The following is a 20,070-nucleotide window of genomic DNA, read 5'->3' on the forward strand; positions in this document are numbered from 1 at the left end:
TGATATTCGCACACCCCTAATTACAATTGATTTGTTCACAGTAGTCAATGTCTAGAAAGAACGGAATGCTGCGCAATATCCGTTGCATCAATAAGGCTTCTTTATGCGTTTGAAATAAAAATGAAAAGTTAAATAACTTGAGCGCCCGCTTTTGCGAGGTACAAAAATGTTTGTCATCACATAGTGGCTGTTCATTCAGTCTCCTTAGTCCATAAAACCGTGGTCCTTGACCACGTAGATCACGTTGCGGGCCAATTAAGCTTGGAAACTGGGCTTCCCAATGTGCTAGAGTCCACTGCCTTATTCGTCGCCCTGTTGCAGCAGCCGCAATCACTGCAAGGTACCAAATGATAGGCATGGCTAAGCAGGTTGATCGGATGCTAAATCGGAAGCCTTATTTAACGCTTACGGTTCCAGTTCGGCAAAACCAAAACACTCAAAACTTCTGCACACATCGGCTCACAGAGCCATAAAACGTTTACTGGTTCCTCCCGTATTTGCGTCGTCTATGACTTGAATTTCAGGCCAGATATGTGTGTATATGTATGTATGTATGTATGTATATGTATATATATATATATATATATATATATATATATATAGAGAGAGAGAGAGAGAGAGAGAGAGCAGAATAAAAGCATGAAAGACTCACACAGTGAACTAACGTTATAGAGCCCCTGCTCAGCGGTAGCCTACTCTGCAATGCTGGAGCACAAGGTGCCAAAGCGTCACATAAGCGGCCTGCATCGCAGATAGCCTACAGTGCGTGGTTGTAACACACGGATGACAAATCTTCACAGCAGAAGCGTAGGACAAATTTCATTATATAATTGATGTGATTGCTGCGTTGAATGAAAAATTTGCATCGGTTGTTGGTTTCCCAGCGTATAGCTGCAGGGTGTCTACCGACCGGGAAAACCGGGAAAACCGGGAATTCTCAGGGATTTTGGGTAGTCTGGAAATTCTCAGGGAAAACTCAGGGAAATTGTGCTCCCATCAGGGAAAATCCACCGTAACTTTATTGAAAGGCGACGAAAGTCGCGGTAGCGCTTGCTCGATATTTTGTGAACGCATTTTTCAAATCAAACGGCCGCTGCGGCTACGGGGAAGTGGCGCACCTCGATGCAGTCATCGCCTTCGGAGCGGTGAAGTGGGAGAGAATCCGGCTAATGCGTGGCATGCGGGAACCGCAAACAACGACACATCGTATCGCGCAATGTTGTCAGGGTGTTCTGTGAGTACGCGGTGTAGTTCTGTAATCTTTCTCGCGCGTGCTGTGCGTTAGCGCCCGATATGGTGTTTTTTGTGATCGCCGCGTGTCAAGTAACAAGCATGATTAGTTGTAGAAGCGGTAGCAGTAGATGTAACGAGCTTGAGTTATCTTGCAAGCGATCGCGATCGTGCAGGAAGCGGATGTCTTCGAGAAGGCTCGTATCTGGCAAGCCATCCCGATCGGCGAGAAAAAAGACGCTTGTTGGCTGTTATCGGAGAGCTCACTCGCTTTGATCCCGAGCTTCAAAGATGCTATTTAGGACTCCGTGAAGAATAGAATAAATTTCCAGGCGAGAGCTAGCGTAACTAACGGGCCCATTCACAGCAAGTGAAAGCTTTTTTCTTTCTTTTTTTTCCGATGAGGGCACTGCTGAAACAAGTTTTAGGCAGTCGACTGAAATTTTTGGGGGCTGCAGCTCTCAATTACCAGCCACACCACGTGGATGTTTGCTACAAAGCCGAATTACAAAACTTTTCAGAGCCATGGCATAGCGGCGACCGAAATTCGCGACACCGGCACGGGTCCCATATGCTCGATTCGGCGCGCGATGTCGGAAAACACTAACATTTCCACCATAATCGGATGTGCCGTAATTCAGGCTGTTGCCGTGCTTTCATGCGATCTTAGCCCGCAGCTATATTGCTTTTTTTTGCGATAGCAATTATATAGACACTCCGCGAATTTTTCGCCTTCGCCATGATCTTCCTTCTCAAGTCCAAATCGCAATTACATCACCCCGCGCGTCGTATGCTCCATGTGCGAGTGAAAGTGCGCGAGCACTGCCGACGAACGGGGCTTAAGCAGAGATGAAACGAGCCGACCGTCTCATTCGCGCGATGAGCACATGGAGATAGGAGCCAGCGCGTTGGGAAGGTTGGGGGGGGGGGGGGGGGCGGCGTGAGTCCGACAGGAAGTGCGTACTTTGTACCAGCGGGCGTGGTCGCGTGCGTAGCGGTATTTTTAGTGGGGATCAGCAGCCGGCTCATACCTTTGTAGGTGTTGTGCTCTAATTGCAAAACTTCCGTTGAAGCCATAGCAGTGGCAGATCACGGGGGGGGGGGGCGGTAGCGGCGATCGCCCCCCCCCCCCCCCCCCCCCAAGCTAGCCCCCGCCCCCTCCCTTCAGTGCCTGTCGTCCACCTCCTTTGTCAGGCTGCTTGTCGAGTTTGCCCCCTTTGTCAGGTTGCTTTGCCTGCCATTGTCCAAAAGGGGTAAAGAGAATCTTGTCCCTGCTCTCTACCTCTCATTGCTCTACCCTTTCCAGCTTCCCTATGCACATTTCCAACGAAGGCTTTCTAGGCACCGCCATAATCCCCTCTGGGCTGTTGTAAATATGCGTGACCCACCAAAATGCACTGCTGAGCGTTGGCTTCAGCCTTTGTACCCCCCCTCCCCCCCATTATGTACCTGAATCCGCCCCTGAGCCATAGATAGGGCACTTCTCTTAGTGCAGCGGCTGCGTTTCCTGAAGGAGCGAGCTGCTAGCCTATATTCCTATAAAATTCCTCTTTGTTGCCATCGAATTTACTATTTTGCTCTCGCGGTGAAACTGTGACTCTTTTTTTTTAATGTGGGATGGTTTTCGATGTTGTGCGTCCGTGGAGAGCAAATGGTTCGGTTGGCCAACATGATAGCAAAGGCATTGCATTGCTCTGGGCAACGCGCGAGGATTTGACAACCCGCAGCAGCAGAACAAGCACAATTCCACAGTGCATTAAACCCGCATTTGTTTCGTCTTTACATGGGACACTCTGGCAAGACATCTAATTGTGATTGCTGCATCTCAGGCTCAACAAAATTGTTTTTTTTTCACGCAAAAAATAAAAAGTTTTTTTTTTATGTTGCCATATTAGTCGAGCATTCTTGTGGTATTTTCAGTTTAAGATTAATCCTTCAGTAACTATGCCTTGCATGAAAGGTCGAATTTCAGTTTAACGAAGTTTCGATATAACGAAGTGAGTTGCCGCTTTTACCAACTTCGCTATATTGACGTTTATCTGTTCTGTGTACCATTCAAATGAGATGAAGTCGTTTTCATTTTCTAACATGCGTCTTAGAGAGTGACATCACCGAGCGATATGGTCTCTACCCATCTTGACATAAAACAAAGTTCTGTTTCACTCAGGGAATTTTAGCAAAAACACTCAGGGAATTTAGAAATGTCAACTCGGTAGACACCCTGAGCTGACAGCGACTACGGTCGAAAGTGGGGGGGGGGGGAGGGCTAGCGTCCCCCTTGCTCCCCCGGTAGATACGCCTATGATTGCGAATGAAGGTAAAGTCCCCAAGTGCCCGCATTGCAATCCGTCGAGTCCTCACAAAGATGCCGGCGTAAGCGCAGTCTCTTTTTTGGCGTCTGCTAGCCAGAAACCTTTCACAGAGCTTGCATAACGAAATCGTCCTGGCAGGTTCTGGCGACCGGTGGATCGCCAGAACCGACCAGGCAGAGAAAAACGAACGCCGACCGGATATGCGCTGCGCGGTGGACCAAGCAACCCGTGAAAAATGAACGCGCTCTGGTAGGCCACGGGTATCTATAAGTGGAAAATGGAAGAGCTCAAATTAGTATATACCGAACTTCCTACAATACATTCATTATATATCAGAGGAATCAAATTATGGCTGTATTGCTTCTCCTGTGCTCAAGTTCATGTTTACAGCGAAACTTTCGTAGATAGCTAAGGTTCTGTGTATTTTCCGTGTGCGTCAACAAAAACGTCTGCGCTCCAATCACATGCGTGGCTAGTTTCCTCCAGCTCTCCGAGGTGGCGGTAGCCGTCGACGCTGGAGCACGACGAAATAAATTATTCTAAATGGGAGCCCATTTAGAATGAATAAAGTTCATTCCTCGCCCCCCATGAAACAAATGAAACCAGCAAATAGCTCATTTCATTTGTGTTCTGCAGTTGCTATGGTAAGACCACGTACTGGTAAGAAGAGATGAAGGGAACAGCGACAATAAATGTGTGTGCATACTGTTCATCATGAGCTTTTTTGAAACTGGCTTCTTTATCTCTTTCTTCTTTTACACTGCGTATAGGAAAATAATCTTTCGCAAGGAATGTTGCACAGGCTTTGTACTATATTTGACTTTTTTTTGAAGTTTCTGTGAAATAGGAAACATGCCTGCGCACCAACGTTAGCGAACTTTTTTTATTTGGGCCGTGTTTGCCATTATTTCTCTTTCGTGGACAGCATAAGGAAAGAATGATAGTAATCCACAGTGACGAGTATCAAAACCAGCAGAAAAGTTTTTCGGCACTACCTTTTTAGTTCGCATAAAGTTCGGCCGTGAAATCGGAAAATATTGCGGAAGTGAAAACGGGACGCCCGTGCTGCCACGTTCAAATTTTTTTGCCTTGCTAGGAGCGTATTTTAGATCCATGCGCTTTTGATATGCCCACAAAACATTAAAGAACAAGGCGAAACAAAAATATCAACAGGACATGCAGGTACTACCTCTCATGGAATCACGCAATAGTTAGAGAGCCAGAACGATCTAGGCCATTGTAGTAGTGCAAAATTAACCAGCAGGGTCGTCCGCACCACAATTTCCAACAAATCTTTTTGTAGGAAACAGCAGCTGATTGCTGCAACTATGCATCACTCCAAACAAGACAAAATTGTATTACCCAAGTTTTAGCTCTCATGCTTGCGATATTCCATATTTTAAAATGCTGTTAAAACCACGACTGTGATTGACACTGCAGTCACAGGCTTGACCGAGTGTCAGGAGCTTCATTACACAAGATGTCCCAAGTTTTCTGCGGCTATGCTTCATTATTTGTGCGCCACTCGCTCAACAGGGTGAGGATAAAAGTAGCAGCATAAATGCAGGATGTGTACTGAAGTTTTCAGGAGATGAGAGAAATGAAACGGCACAAGGTGTTAGGAAAGGAATGTAAACACCATCAAGGCACTAACGCCGAATCGCCAGCCTCTTGCTCCAATCACGTTTCCAGTTTTTGCAAGTTGCTCAACGCGCCTACACTTCCGCCGGCTATCTAAACTGGGGAGATTGCCAGATCGACGCTAATTTACGATAGAAAGCTGGTCGCATGGTTGAGCTTAGACTGCATTTCTAAAAAAAAATTAAACTTGTTTTCCCAAGAAAAGGAAACACTTCCAGGGCTTTCAAAGGCCTTGAAAACATACTTCCAAATTTCAGAGCTTTGTTTTCAACGGATGTGTACACATCCTGCTGGTAAGCACGAAAAATGTGCAAGCTCGAAGAGGTGGTGATGTTAAGGGTCTTCTGATTTGCAGGCGAGAACGGCGAATACTGGCGGCTGCTGATTCCAGGCACGTACATGGTCAGAATCTTTCGGCGCGGCTACATACCAGCCGAGAAAAAGGTGGTTGTCGAATACCAGCCCCACACGGAGGCCCAGCGAGTCGACTTTCAGCTGAAGCCAGTCGCTGCACGGGCCATGGTAGGTAGACCTCAACAATGATGCATACCCGAAAATGTTTACCCACAAAGGCTACGTGCTCTTTGGACAAATACCAGACGTTCAGCCCCACTTTGGCTTGTAACCTCATGCCTTTATCAGCTGCTGTTTACAGAAATTCATTGTGCAAGTCGTGTAAAAGACTGGCAGTTTTACCTTACTTGCACCAAAACACTCAATTTTTCCCAAAGCTTAAAGGAGTACTGATACAAACATTTTGGCCTCGCGTATCTTTTTGCTGCTATGGGTTGCTGGGGGCCTGTCAGTCATAACGCGGCACATATCGTTTGCTGCAGCATGCGACAAGTAGTTAATTACAGGCTCCTCATTACCAATCATGTCTCAGTTTCGTTTTGAGAGAGCTCCAAAAACGACAAGCCGCCGGATGCAACTATCACCACCTAGCGTGTGCAACGCTCGACCACATCGGCACACGGAACTGTGACGCACTTCCGCTCGGTTCGTCCGCATCAAGATATCCTTTCGAACAGGAAATGGGAGAGCAGTGTCGCAAAACAAAATTTCAACGCATGCGCCGCGGCCACAGACTCGCGAGCAGCCGCCGAGTAGTCTGCTGGCGCAAACGCGGCAAAAGATCAATGGCGGCTATGACATCATAACTTGTATCGGCTGCAGCGTGGTGACGTGAGGGAAGTAGGGGGGACACCGTCGAGGCACTTTCGAGGGTGTCAATGCCGTGAGGTGCGGTATATAGCGCTCAATTGCACACGCAAACTTCAAAATTCATATAAAATATTTCCAAGCCATATTAGCTGTTGATATTTTGCAGATGATATAAATATGTTCACGGGAATCGATCCCACAGGCTATCTTGCCCGCGAAATTTTGTCAGTACCCCAATAATGAAGTATGAAAGTATCGATTCAAATGCAATAGTACTACCTTCTATGGAGAAATTGTAGAATGTGCACTGAGAAATATCAGACTGTCAACTTTGTGCAGAGGTGGGTTTAGTTTTCTAAATGAATGCTATTAAAAGCTTCCACCATAGCGAAGAAGGCTAACACTGATAACAAAAATTACCATTTACAGAGCCGACTTGGTAACTACAAAATTTCATCTTGGTGCTTTTACATGGGAAAACATTTTGCAATAGACTATTCATTTGTTCCCTGACAGGAAATGCTACTGGAATCTGAAGCCTACATGGATGGCAGCCAAGAGCACAGGCTACTCCCACCACCAAACCCACCGAAGCAGATGCAGCCCATGTGATTGCCACATCTCACCCAAAACTCCATGATGCAGAAACTGCTGAGCTGAATGTTTAAGGAAAAAATTTTTATTTGACAGCAAGGAACATCTAGCTGTTGATCACAATGAACAGAAGTGGCAGTGTTTGCTGAAAAGCTCTCAAACATATCCAACCAGCCAACACGAAAAAGAAATGGGCAGGAACATTTTACATGTTTCCGCGAGAGTGTGGACATGGTTTCAGAAGGTGGTATACAGTATAATTGGCACAAACATTTGGAATAATAATATAAAAAGTACAAAAGACTGCCACTGCAAGCTTGCACATGCAGTGAAAGCATGGAAGAATGGTCTTAAAGTGTAATTGGCATTAACAGTAAACAAAACAAAACGGATAAGTTTTGCATATAGTGCTGTAGTTGCTAAGATAATGATGGAATCTTCCTGCTCTCTTCGAAGCGGCCCAGAAATGCTTCATGCATTCCACTTAAGTTATACAGATACAAATATCTATAACAGTAAACCCCTATTGTTATGAAGCCTTCTTCACTGTGTTTTTGTGGTTATGCCACCAAAAAATGCGAGTTTTAGATCAAACAACTTAATGCAATGGGAGAACATTCCACTTGGCAGAAAGAGCAAACACATTCTTTACACATATCTTCTTGGAGTAAAAACATGCAAGACTTCCAGTACAAAAAAATTGCCATCTTTAGTGGCCATGGTGTGTGCACAGAATGCGTTACTAGTGTGCAAGCCTTGTTTCTTTCCTTGGTCTTGATCTGACATTACTAAGCCGCACATACAATAAAGAAAGACTGAGGAAGCGTAATAAAGTTTTATCAAATAATAGCGACGGAACCTTATATTAGGAGTAGCTATTGAAAAGAGGCTGTTCAAGCCAAGTTCAACTAAAGGCATACAACAGACAGGAAAAGCTGTGTTGCTTATGCTGTGTCCTTCCAGTTTTGTTTCAGCTTAAGTGTTACGGATGGTTACATTCATATCTTTTCTTCAGCAATAGGCGTTCCAGTGACAATTAGCCAGAGACCCATACACATACTTTAATGCCACCATTGCAGGGCTCTTGCCACATTACCACAACTTTTCAGGGGCAGCACTGCATTTTTAAAGTACAGTGAAAAACAGCGCTGAAAAGACGGGGACAAGAACGGACACGAGATCAGTCTTTTTAGCGCTGTTTTTCACTCGTAATCATGAACCAACCAGCCCAAATGCGTACCCTACTACAGTTTAAAGTACAGCTTACACAAAAAAAGTCTATTCACTGCACTCGCGACTTCATGATAATGGGGGTTTACTGTAGAGTCTTCTTTTGGCAGGGATATGTATATAATAAAAATTCGCCAGCTCTTCTTGCAAAGTGAAGGCCACTCAACATTTCAGCTTTGGAAAAAAAAAAAGGAATTGCCGGATGTGTATACCCCCATATCGGGACAATGTGCCCTTGAGGTATGACTGAAAATGACAATAAACGAGAAAAATTGCAGCACTCCAGAGTTTCGCATCTGTGACGCATGGTCACCTGCCTACACAAACACAACTTTGCTAGGCATAAGGCTGGTGCTACACACTGTGCGTTCAAGTACACTGCACATATCAAAGCAAGTACGCATAAAAACAGTAGGATTTACTTCAAACATGTAAAAACAGCAAGACACTAAAAATTTCAATAAGCACAGTAAACTTTCATAAAAAAGGGACACCTATAATTACAAACAAGTCAATCATGCTGCAAATGAATACAGCTACATGACATGTACAACAAAAGGCAAAGAAGAGAACTGCTCCACAAGCACCCTGACAAAAGGCAACAAGTGAGAATAAAATATTTGATGATTGTAGATTTGTTTCTCTTGAAACTCAAAAGTTACTTCTGAGAATCACTTATAGCAATTAATTTACAACACACACAAAATAAGGAAAAAAAATTGTGCAGAAGGAGGGGAACGGAGCAGGCTTTGATTGGGAAGTTAAGCCACTTCAATCTCTGGTCACTTCTATCAACTGAAATCACAACACATCTCTGTGTAGACACCACCCGATTCTCCTGTTCATTTTTCACTCCAACTAGCTAGACCTACGGCTACAGTTTTAATGAAAACAGCACAGATGCAAAAAGGCGGTAAGGTGCTGCACATATAAACGACAAAACTGTACAAGTTGAGTTTTCAAAGTGTATAAAAAAAGGCTGTACATGAAAAAAAAAAAGTAAAAATAAACGCACAATATCCCATAAAATTTACAGACACAGTTCTACAAAATATGTAAAATAAAACAGGATAGAAATATACTGCTGTAATGTCATTAGACAATGCAGCTGACTCTTGGTCCCTCTTCCGATGCATTACCTCAAGGTGGTCAAAAAAAAAAAAAAAAAAAAAAAAAGGGAACGTATGGCCCACCACGTTCAACTATAGTCAATATAAAGCCTGTAATGTGGAAAGGCCGCACAAAGGTTTAATCAAAATACTGATGCTTGAGGGCGTCCCGTGCAGAGATCCTCCTGGCAGGATTGTAGACCAGCATTTTCTGCAACAACCAAAATAAGGATCCCATAGGAACGATCCACGCAACAAAGAGCGAGATTATGGCACAGTAAAACAGTTGCATTGCTTTGTAAGTTAAGCACAAAGACAACTACAATGCCTCCTGTAATTGAAACACGATTGATTTCCATGCAACAGTGTAGCTAACGGCTGATTTAGCCACCTGTAAAGGAGGCATTGCTTTTTGCAAGCATACCGGAGCTATAAATTTCGGGCTATGCCTACAGGCTTTGTACGAACATTTTTTTTCTCACAGGCCGCGCATCTTGCAAACATTTGACCCTGGCAATAAGTACTGTAATCTACAAATGAAATGGGAATGGAAATGTATAATGTGTAGAACTCCTGCCAGAAGTAACTGAAGAATATGATTTAACATTGCTATGCGTTCAGTTTCAAACAATGGTTTAAAGGGGCCTTGCAACACTTTTTCAGCATGGTCAGAAAACGCTACCGATCGGTAGTCCAGGCATCTGAGAACAAGAGAGCCAAACATTACAATGCAGCACGCGGCCTGGAATTTACAATTAATTCTCAAAGTCAGTTAGAAATTGCTTCCTTTTCTCTCTACAAATGATATATACTCAAATTACTGTGCCATATCCCCAAATCCACGGCCATTGGCTGATTTGAGCATTCTGAGCTGCAATAGTTACTGTGGTCGCCGCAGGATGCCGCCATGTGCCCCAGCATGCACGTGCGATCACACTGAAAGTAAGCTGCGCGTTCAAATAAAAAAAAGAAAAAAGTGCTCAAGGTCATGACGTGCACTGACGAAGGGACGCATCATCTTGCCCTCTTGTCATCCCCCTCCTTATGTAGCTTTCAGCAAGATCACTAGTACGAGAGGAGACAGAGAGCGCTAGCAGCAGGTGACAAGTCCCTGTAACTCCACTTGCACTTGACGGATTCTAAAAATTTTTGCAGCAGTCGATTCGTGAGGCAATAAGCTCTTTTAATGAAGCCATTTGATGATTACTTGGATAAGTGTTGCAGGGCCCCTTTAAGGAGCACTGACATGACTATTTTTAACTAGGCTTTTTATTTCTTGCATAAGGTAATGATTCAGACCTTCTGAACCCTAGAAGACATAGTGGCAAACAAAAACAAGTCAAATACTAATTTACAATTCTAGTTTTTTTTTTTTTTTTTTTTGAGCCAGTTTCGATTTCTGGATCCAGGTCACTGCTATATTATGTCATAATGGCTCACTTTGTTCCTGCAATAGGTGCAGCTGCCACACACGAGAATAGTTGAGTAAAATGTGTGCAGCAACATATAACACGAATGTGCGGAAGCCCCACCTCTGTAGCCTTCCCTCTACTGCCAAGACAAACTCTCCCTGAGTACAGGGAGCCCAGAGGCAGTGCCATTTGGGGCAGCTTACAGGCGCTGCTGCCATCTTAGATTATCTGCAGTGTTGTCTACAACCTCTATAAACGTAGACGCATATGCACCAGTGAAAAACTGCTGCAGCACACATTTTGTATACCGTAAAATGCCGAGCAAGCACCCCCCCCCCCTTACGGTGAAGGATAATTCGACCAGATTTGGAGGGGGAACGCTTGATCGGTCCTGGACCGAAATTCAAGATGGTGGCGGGAGAGCCGCTATAAATAAAAAATGCCCATCCATGTTTCTGATGAAATGCTTTTTTATTTACTGCTTTTATTCCCCCTCGTCACTGTCAAACCATTGAAACAGCGACCCGTTTGACCAATATACGACCGGCCACATGACAACGGAATTTCATTAACATGAGATACGCATTCAGTGTACTAAATCTTGATGAATGAAAATAGTGCAAGAAAACGTAGGACAAGATGAAGAAGGCTACAGCATAAGCACATACTAACAACTAGCCTTCCCTTCCATTAAATAAGGTAGAGATAAGGTACCTGCATACGCACATCTGGGTTTTTGGTTCTGTTCGTGATGAACATGCAGTCTAGACTTCCTATATATTTTCGTTCTTTGTAGCCTTCTTCGTCCTGTCCTACGTTTTTTCGCGCTATTTTCATTCATCATGAATGAACAACTCGCCCAACAGTCGATTCTTCTAAGTTACTCAATCTTGTGGCTCTTTTTACACAAGCGATGCTCGCCTTGAAAAAAAAAAAAAAGTGGCCGCAGGGGAGGAGGAGGGGGGGGGGGGCTTGCTCGGCATTTTACGGTACTAATTTCCAAGATAAGTCGCCGACCGTTTATTCGGACGCCGAAAATTCGGACATGCTCGTTTATTCGGACACCTTCGCGGCACCGCCACTCGTCCCATTTAAGTAATGTAAACTCACGACCGAAAATTCGGACGCCCCACAGCCCGCCGTTCGATTTTTCGGACTCCGGCTGGCTGATAGAGTGCGACGTTGAACGCCATAACAAGCTGTCAGCAATGTTTACAATATTTTTACTAGGTTGCCAGCACTGAAATGTTGCACTGGCTATAACTGGAGATCGTGCCAGTGTCAAAAATCCACGCAGAAGTTACCGATCTCGAAGGCTATGTTTGTTGGCTACACGTAACGGTTGCCTTTTGGCTTTCGCCAGTCACGTATCCATTGAACGGCTACCACGGCCACACAGCAGGCCAAGCCAAGCCAAGCTTGGAATCGGCTCTGTGTGGCGTTTGAGGCGAATGACAGCACGTACGAGTACGACGCGGATCCGAATTCGGACAAAGAGAGTACGACAACAGATTACAGAAGCGCTGCAACATCAACTAGACCAACGTCGTTTCCTTTTGGCGTGTGAGGGTTTGCGTTCTCAGATGTTTCTGTGGCTAGGCCTGATCTGCATCCAGAGCTTTGTGTCCTGCTCGTGCGAGGCCTGATCTGCTGAAATTGCTCCGACGCTGCCCGTTCCATGTGCGCCGTCGGAACTAAAGTAACGCGGCAACTACAAGGCCCTGACGATGGCGAAAAAAGCGGCGATTATTCACCAGGTGGAAGTTGCTTGGGAGTTTTGGCCGAGTTGGGCGATGAGATCATCCGTCAGCTACTCGAACCAGCGCATGTGGACAGTGACTGCCTGACGACGCACCTCCTACACCACAGCCATCAAATGCGGATTTAGCGTAGGCCGGTGCAGTGCTATTGCCGACCATCAGGGGTGGCCAAACCTTGGCTGAAATACAGGCCGACTTGCTCGCGCGTAAGCGTGCACGTGTACAGACGCGCACTAACAAGTTTTTTCCGGCCGGTGGGCCAATAAAAGTGCTTTTTTTCTGGTGAATCCTTTTTTTCGGACTCCCGATTATTCGGACTTTTCAGCGGTTCCCGCCCAGTCCGAATAAACGGTCGGCGACTGTATTTTGTTTTGTACACAATAGTTCTAGACCTCACAGCACAAAAGAGCCCACAGTAGATCAGGAATAGATGGCGAAATGTCACTTATCTCATGCTTCCTCTCCTCATTTGTTCATTTTAAGTCGATTCTGTTGACAGACCTAACAACACAGCTATAGTTCAGTTCAACGAAGCTGGAGGAAAGCCTCCATTGGTGTTTGTTGCTTTGACACTCACATAAAACAATTCACCTATGCCAGTATCCAAGATGGAACATTCACTTACGTTGAGCAGGTCAATGGCCTTGTTCTCCATGTCGGGGAGCAGTGTAGGCAGAATGTTTTCCTTCCAGCTGGGGAAAGTTGGCTTGTAGTCCGGAAGCTGGGCGACATCTGGCCACGTATTCTCCGTAGGGGTGCCCAGGGTCCTGTATGTACATGCATAATTTTTCAGGCGATGGCAACAAGTTTGTCTTCAACAATGTCTTCCTATCGCTTATGAAAAAAAAAAAGTTTGCCTGAGCGGTGGGCTCGGAGCGCTTCCTAAATGTGTGTATCCCTAAACAGCAGTATGCAGTCGCACGAAGCACAGTGGAAAGGTAAGTGTGAACCCACACCATACTTAATTGATATGTATTCCCTCAAGCGGTTAACACGGCCACACACAGACTGTCAGCTTCAACTTTATTTACGATTGCTACTTCCTCTATGTCACAGCAGCAATAAACTCTCGTTAAATGGAACCTGGAGGGACCAGGAAAATATGCTCTGTTTAACAGAAGTTCCACTTGCTGAGATAGGAACACAGGTGCAGTATTAAAGTATGAAACCAATCATATTAGAGGTAGTTATTACATTTAAGCATAAATTCTGTTCGAGAGATTTCCGTTTACTGAGAGTCTTCTGTACACAGTGAAATCAGCCTTTTGCCTAGTCTAGTCTCATGCTGAAGACGAAGTAGTGCCAATGTTTTGACGTTATTGAGATCACCCGTCAGCTTTATATGCTATTGGCCTAAGACACCACAGACAGCAATGTGTGGTTATTTCTACTTTACAAATGGCATCAGATAGTGAAAGTGAATACTTATTAAGTTGATGTGAACTGTTTACAAGTACCATTCCAGAAGCCTCAGAGGATCTGTTTCATGCCAACAAAAACCACAGCTTGGCTAGAGGACAGACGCAACGTGCGTGCTATACAGCCCGCGTTTCGACCGCGGGAGGAGGGGGTGTAAAATATTTCGACCGCGGGAGGAGGAGGTGTAAAGAATGCCGACTGCGGGGGGGGGTGGTGTACTGCGATAGCAATTATATGTACATTAGGCAGTTTTAGAACAGCGTAAGCAAAGCTTTGCGCTGGCTTTTAGCGCAGCTGCGCCTGCGCGTGCGTTGTACGCTAAGCGCTTGCGAGCTCCCGGTAAGTGACGGAAATAGCGGGCCGCAAACGCTAACGCTAACTTAGCCTACTGTCAGCCTACTAACTTAACGCTAACTAAAACTGCCTACTGTCAGCGGGAATTTGCGGTCGCCGCTGATCTGTACAGAGTCCAAACTGATAACATCGCTTACGCATCGTCTGTTTTACGTGCGAGTAAATGCGCGCTAGCGCTAGGGACCAACGTGGTTGAAGCAGAGATGAAACGACCCGGCCGTCACAGTCGCGCGAAGGGCACAAGCGATAACATCGCTCTGCGTCCGAGGCCTGTCGTCGCTTGCTTACCAGTTATTTCGTCAGGCAAGGGACCATGAGGGACCACAGTCGCGAACACTGGCGAACGCGCTATCTCGACAGACATCGGCTACCCTTTTAAGTGCTGGACTGCGGCGCAAAGTGCACAGCTACTTCATGCGCAATGAAACCGAGTTGAACCTTTACCATCGTTAAAAAGAAGAAGAAGAATCCTTTCTACTACGTGGCCAGACAACTTTGCTCATGTGGCCAGACAAAGCACTGGATGCGCGGGGCAAAACTGGATTTCCTGGAGATTTCTCTATGACCCGTACAACCGGGAGAAACGTTCAAAATCCGGGAATCTCCCGGGTAATCCGGGAGACTTGGCAGGTATGCACTTTCACCGGTAAGCTTTCCGTTGCGCTACAGAAAATGGCCACCATAAAAATTGGTTGTCGGTCCCTTTAAAAGGTGGATGAAAAAAATGTGTATGCAGCTACTCGGTGACTGCTTCGCATGACATCCGATTCCCACAACGCGTGGGATCTGGCGGACTTTTTTTTTCACTACAAGTGCTTGTGCACTGTAGTGAGAGGACTATACTGAGGAGCTGCTTGTCATCGGGCAGGTAATCCCCCACCGAAGTCCTAAATAGTGCCTGTCCCATTTCTCTATTACTGGAGCACTGCTATTGGTGCTTTAGATGTTCAAGAAATGATCTTTGACTGTAACCTAGATGCATAACAATTCTTCACTGGCCATGGCAGCACGAGTAAAAAAGTGAAACACCAGATTAGGCTAGACAGATAAATTATTCTTTGAGAACTCTTCGCTTTTAATTCTGTGATCATAGGCTCATCATTTGAAGAGAAAATAAAGGTCATAGCTTTTATTTCCTGAATTTCTCTCCAAAGCCCAAACGCTGGTTGGTCGGTATGATGTCACTGATTTAAAGGGACATTAAAGAGAAAAACAATTTTTCTCGTTCTAGTAAATTACTCTTTCACAATATCAAACGACCACGCTTGCCACGAGAAAACGCGCAAAAAGAAAATTCGAGTGGTGACGCCACTTTGAAATTCCCACACCAATCGTCGTGATGTCATAGATTTTGATGTCTACTAGGGCCTACATACCGTATTTATTCGAATCTAAGCCGACGTTTTTTTTTTTTTGCGAAAAAAAAAAAAAAAAAACCGATGTGCGAAAGTGGGGGGCGGTCAGCTTAGATTTTGATCAAGATTTTGATCAAGCTTAGATGATCAAGTTTTTTTTCATTTTTCTGGCTTTGTGAATTTCGGGGGTCGGCCTAGATTCGAGTAAATACGGTAGTACCGTTACCATTGTCCTCTAAGGGGGGCAGACTACCAGGCTGTAGCCAGGAATTCTTTCCGGGGAGGGGGGGGGGGGGGTTGTTTAAAACATTGACCATTTGAGAAAAACACCTATTTTTATTATTTAGTTTTGGCAAAAACACCTACTTCACCAAAATTTCGGGGCGGGGCCTGGCTACAGGCCTGCACTTAACATAACAAGTTCCAATGAAATTTGCTGAGCCAATGGTGCCAAAATACAAAACATTCCCTTTGAAATCCGTGACGCCGTATGGAGAGATTTCGGTGCGAAATTTAAGAATGATACTTTAACCTTGATTAACGACATTAGTGTTTTCAGAGTACAATTTATCAATCTAAACCATTCTTTCACTTTAGTCTCCCTTGAAGTATTTGGTCGCAGAGGAGTCAATAAAAATTTCCAAAACTTGCACTGTCTCGGAGTGCCTTAGAACAAGATGTGATGAAAGTTTACTGATAATTATGTAGGCCCTCAGAAACACCGTCAAATCTATGCGATCACAGTAAACTGTTGCACGGACATCAAGGTGGCATTTTGGCACTGCCTTCAGTCTCTTTTTTTGCACTGTCAGGATTCGCCACTTGGTGCAATTTTTAAAATTTTTGTTGGGGTTGAACGTCCCAAAACTATACGATTATGAGGGATGCCATACTGGAGGACTCTGGAAATTTCGACCACCTGGGGTTCTTTAACGTGCACCTAAATCTACGTACGCGGGTCTAAAGTATTTTCGCATACATCGAAATTTTGGCCGCTGCGGCCAGGATTCAATCCCGCGACCTTCGGGTCAGCAGTCGAGCACCATAACCACTAAACCACAGTGGTGGGTACCACTTGGCACAATAGATTGCAAAGATGAAGTAAATGAGTTCCTATGTAATGTGACCATTGCAAGGTAAATACTTATCAGTAGTAAGATAGTACTACTGTTTCTACCTGCAACTTCCTTTAACCCACCATACTGCCTAATACTACATGCAGTTTTGCAATGATTTTATTTTTCATCTGATTCTGACTAAAAAAATGCTTATCCTTATACTACCAAATGCCAAAATACCAAGAGTTTGGCACTGGTCCACAATGCTCCAGAAGATGCTGCTTTCTGGGAAGCACAGTTACTCTTCACGTGAGCAATCACAAATTTACATGGTCTGTGTACATAGCTTCATGTTAAAGATCTCCGAGAACTCTGGTTTTTTAGTCAACGGATCATAAAAATAAAAACTTCAGAGACTTGCGATGCTCGTCATACACTGACCACTAGTTATACGTGAAGTATTCGCGACCATACATGCTGTTTACCCATCAAGAAGTAATAAACTGCATGAAGACGACAATGGGCTTTTCTATATTTTTATATTCAAGCCCAATTTTCCATACAATTTGTCAGCATAAAAGCAATAAAGCTGACTTGTAAAACAGCAGATACAGACTATAATCAATAATCAATACATTACGTGCAACATCCAAGCACTAAACACTGTGCATGTACGAATTAAGACTGGCAGGTTTTGCTAGGCAGAGGTGTGACAAAAAATTAGGGTGGGGGAGAAAAAGAAAAAAGAAAACATCCTACAGATAAAATTAACATACCTGCAGAGAGGTGCACTGACCTGAAAATGCGGAAAAGCTGATCAATCTCAGAATCCCCATGGAACAGAGGTCGACGGTTGATCATTTCCACAAAAATGCAACCAATACTCCAAATGTCAACTGGCGTGGAGTATCGCTGAGCGCCCAGGAGTACTTCAGGGGCTCTGTACCAGAGAGTAACCACTTCATGGGTATAGACCCGGACAGGGATTCCAAAGGCACGGGCAAGCCCAAAGTCAGCCACTTTGATTGTGCCCTTCTGGTCAATGAGCAGGTTCTGAGGTTTCAGATCACGGTGAAGCACCCGTCGCTGGTGACAGAACAAGATGGCCTCAAGAATCTGCTTCAAGTAGCTCTGCAAGAAAATTCATGGCCAACAACAACTTCGATTAGGAACAATAAAACATACACAGGAAGGCAACGTTGGGAGCACTGCACACCATGACAAATCCCAAATAAAATATCCATACAAATCATGCTCTTATAGCACAATGCACCACGAAAGTGAAGATGCAAAGACATGTCCCAGAATCTGAAAGAATAAAATGGCTATAAATCTTTGAATAAACTATTCGATGGAGCCTCTGCGAACAGGTTTGTCTCATGCCACTTCCAGAACAAGCATAAGCCTAGTACAGTATAACCTCGTTACAACGGATCTGTTTACAACAGACATTCGGATATTACATACCAATTTGCGGCGTTATGCCGACCTCCGTATTAGTTCCAGGGGCGTAGCCAGAAATTTTTTTCGGGGGGGGGGGGGGGGGGGGTTCAACCATACTTTAGGTATGTTCGTGCGTGCGTTTGTATGTGTGCGTGTATGTATACACATGCAAAATTCAAAATTTTCGGGGGGGGGGGGGTTGAACCCCCCCAACCCCCCCCCTTGGCTACGCCCCTGATTAGTTCCATTGATTGATCTTCGTTTACAACGGATTCTGGTACAACGGACATTCGGATATAATTGACTAAAATTTCAGGCCAGCAAGATGGTCAGGACTCCTTTAGAGCGGACTTTTCTACCACGGTCATTAACTTCCGACTTTAAACATCGCTTAGCATACTTTCGGGACGGGAGCAGCGCACCGCGGATATCGACGTACCGATTTAAGAACGAAGGCCGCCGATCCCCGGTCTGTCAATGATCAGCTATGCCTAGCTGTAGCGACAAAAAAACGGCGCGCAGCGTGCTTGGTGTTGCGTTTGGGACGCTGACACGCGAAATTGCGAGCCGCTGCCACCGATTCTCCGCGCGGTCGCTGCGCGGTGAGCTTGGCCGGGGGGTCCGCTGCCGATGCGCAAAATGCCCGTCCGCGGTTCTGAGGAGCCAGCGCGCAACGCGATTCGTTGCTTGAGACGAAGGACATTACGGCTTCTTCGCTTTCGCATGTCCGCTAGCGCGATGTTCTTGCCCGCAAAGTTCGGATTTGGCTCGTACATCGGCACCGTGAACGGAGTTAGGCCTAACCACGACATCTAGTAGAAAGCTCGGTTGCGATGTGCGTGGCCGCAGTGCCCGATGTTTCAAAGTACGTCATGCTCGATTGCGAGTACAAGGAGTTGTCCCGCGGTGGTCTTCGTCATAAGCTTCGAAGTGCTGATAAGAAGAACCTCGAACAGCGGGTCCAACGAGTCAACGCTATTAGTCGCACGTCTGCGAGGACACCTCGGCTGCTTCTGCGGTATTACCGCAGAAGCAGCCAAAACGTGTTTTTCGTACGCTTGTTACTGAATGGAGGAGCCAGCTGAAACGGAGAACTTGAACGCGGAGAAATGCTCTTTACGACGAGCCCAAAATGGTGGCGCCCAGTTGCGCTGTTGCTGAGCTATAATTTTTAAAAACGCTTTTTTTTTTATATTTCCGCCATTTTCGCCAAGTCGGCAGACGCAAAACAAATTATAGCACTTCTGCGTAGTTTTCATTGAAGATATTTTGGAATCAGATAGAAATGGGCTACAGAAACTGAAAATGCGATTTTCCAAAAATCGCATTTTTTTTTGGTCCCCCGTTAAAAATAAGACCATGTTTGTGACTCGTAATTCTCTCCGGTTATAACAGACCCATTCAGTGTTTACATGAAAGTCTGTTGTAACAGTACTTGGATTTTACATACTCCCTTTACAACAGACCAAAATCCTCTTCACTATGAAGGTCTGTTGTAATGAGGTTATACTGTACTGGTCACAAGAAAGTTACATCACAGGCATGTATGTGTTTTTTTCATTAAGACCAATTTTGGCAGAAGAATTACAAGCTGCAGCACTTGTTCTAAATTAATGCAACTACTGCAAACAGGAAAAGAACGTCTGACAGAGCTGCAGCTGTTATTCTGTGTTAACATCTGAAAACAACTTTTCATTGCATTGGGAGAAAACAACTTTTTATTGCAACTGATCCTAGCAATTTGTACTAAAGCAGAAAGCAGAAGCTGCTTTCCCATGCAGTTTGAATTTTGAATGCTTAAAGGGGTGGTGTCACCAAATGTAATAATAATAGTAATAATAATAATAATAATAATAATAATAATAATAATAATAATAATAATAATAATAATAATATCTGGGGTTTAACGTCCCAAAACCACGATATGATTATGAGAGACGCCGTAGTGGAGGGCTCCAGAAATTTAGACCACCTGGGGTTCTTTAACGT

The 20,070-nt window shown here is 44.8% G+C and overlaps 2 protein-coding genes across 3 annotated transcripts in view; one reads left to right on the forward strand and one right to left on the reverse strand.

Annotated features, from left to right (window-relative positions):
- The window catches only part of LOC119400022 (carboxypeptidase D), a 69,312-nt gene extending 62,101 nt beyond the window's left edge, over window positions 1-7,211 (forward strand). The window contains exons 8-9 of the mRNA XM_037666934.2: window positions 5,539-5,705; window positions 6,864-7,211. Of these exons, the coding sequence (XP_037522862.1) occupies window positions 5,539-5,705; window positions 6,864-6,959 (263 nt within the window). The 3' untranslated portion in view covers window positions 6,960-7,211. The remainder of the gene's footprint in view (window positions 1-5,538; window positions 5,706-6,863) is intronic.
- Window positions 7,011-20,070, reverse strand: part of LOC119400030 (cyclin-dependent kinase 1) — a 45,828-nt gene continuing 32,768 nt past the window's right edge. For both annotated transcript variants that reach the window (XM_037666955.2, XM_049417126.1), the window contains exons 5-7: window positions 17,435-17,769; window positions 13,078-13,219; window positions 7,011-9,491 (exon numbers count right to left, since the gene is read on the reverse strand). In XM_037666955.2, the coding sequence (XP_037522883.1) occupies window positions 9,420-9,491; window positions 13,078-13,219; window positions 17,435-17,769 (549 nt within the window). In that variant the 3' untranslated portion in view covers window positions 7,011-9,419. The remainder of the gene's footprint in view (window positions 9,492-13,077; window positions 13,220-17,434; window positions 17,770-20,070) is intronic.

Source organism: Rhipicephalus sanguineus, chromosome 1 (assembly GCF_013339695.2).
Source record: "Rhipicephalus sanguineus isolate Rsan-2018 chromosome 1, BIME_Rsan_1.4, whole genome shotgun sequence".
NCBI lineage: Eukaryota > Metazoa > Arthropoda > Arachnida > Ixodida > Ixodidae > Rhipicephalus > Rhipicephalus sanguineus.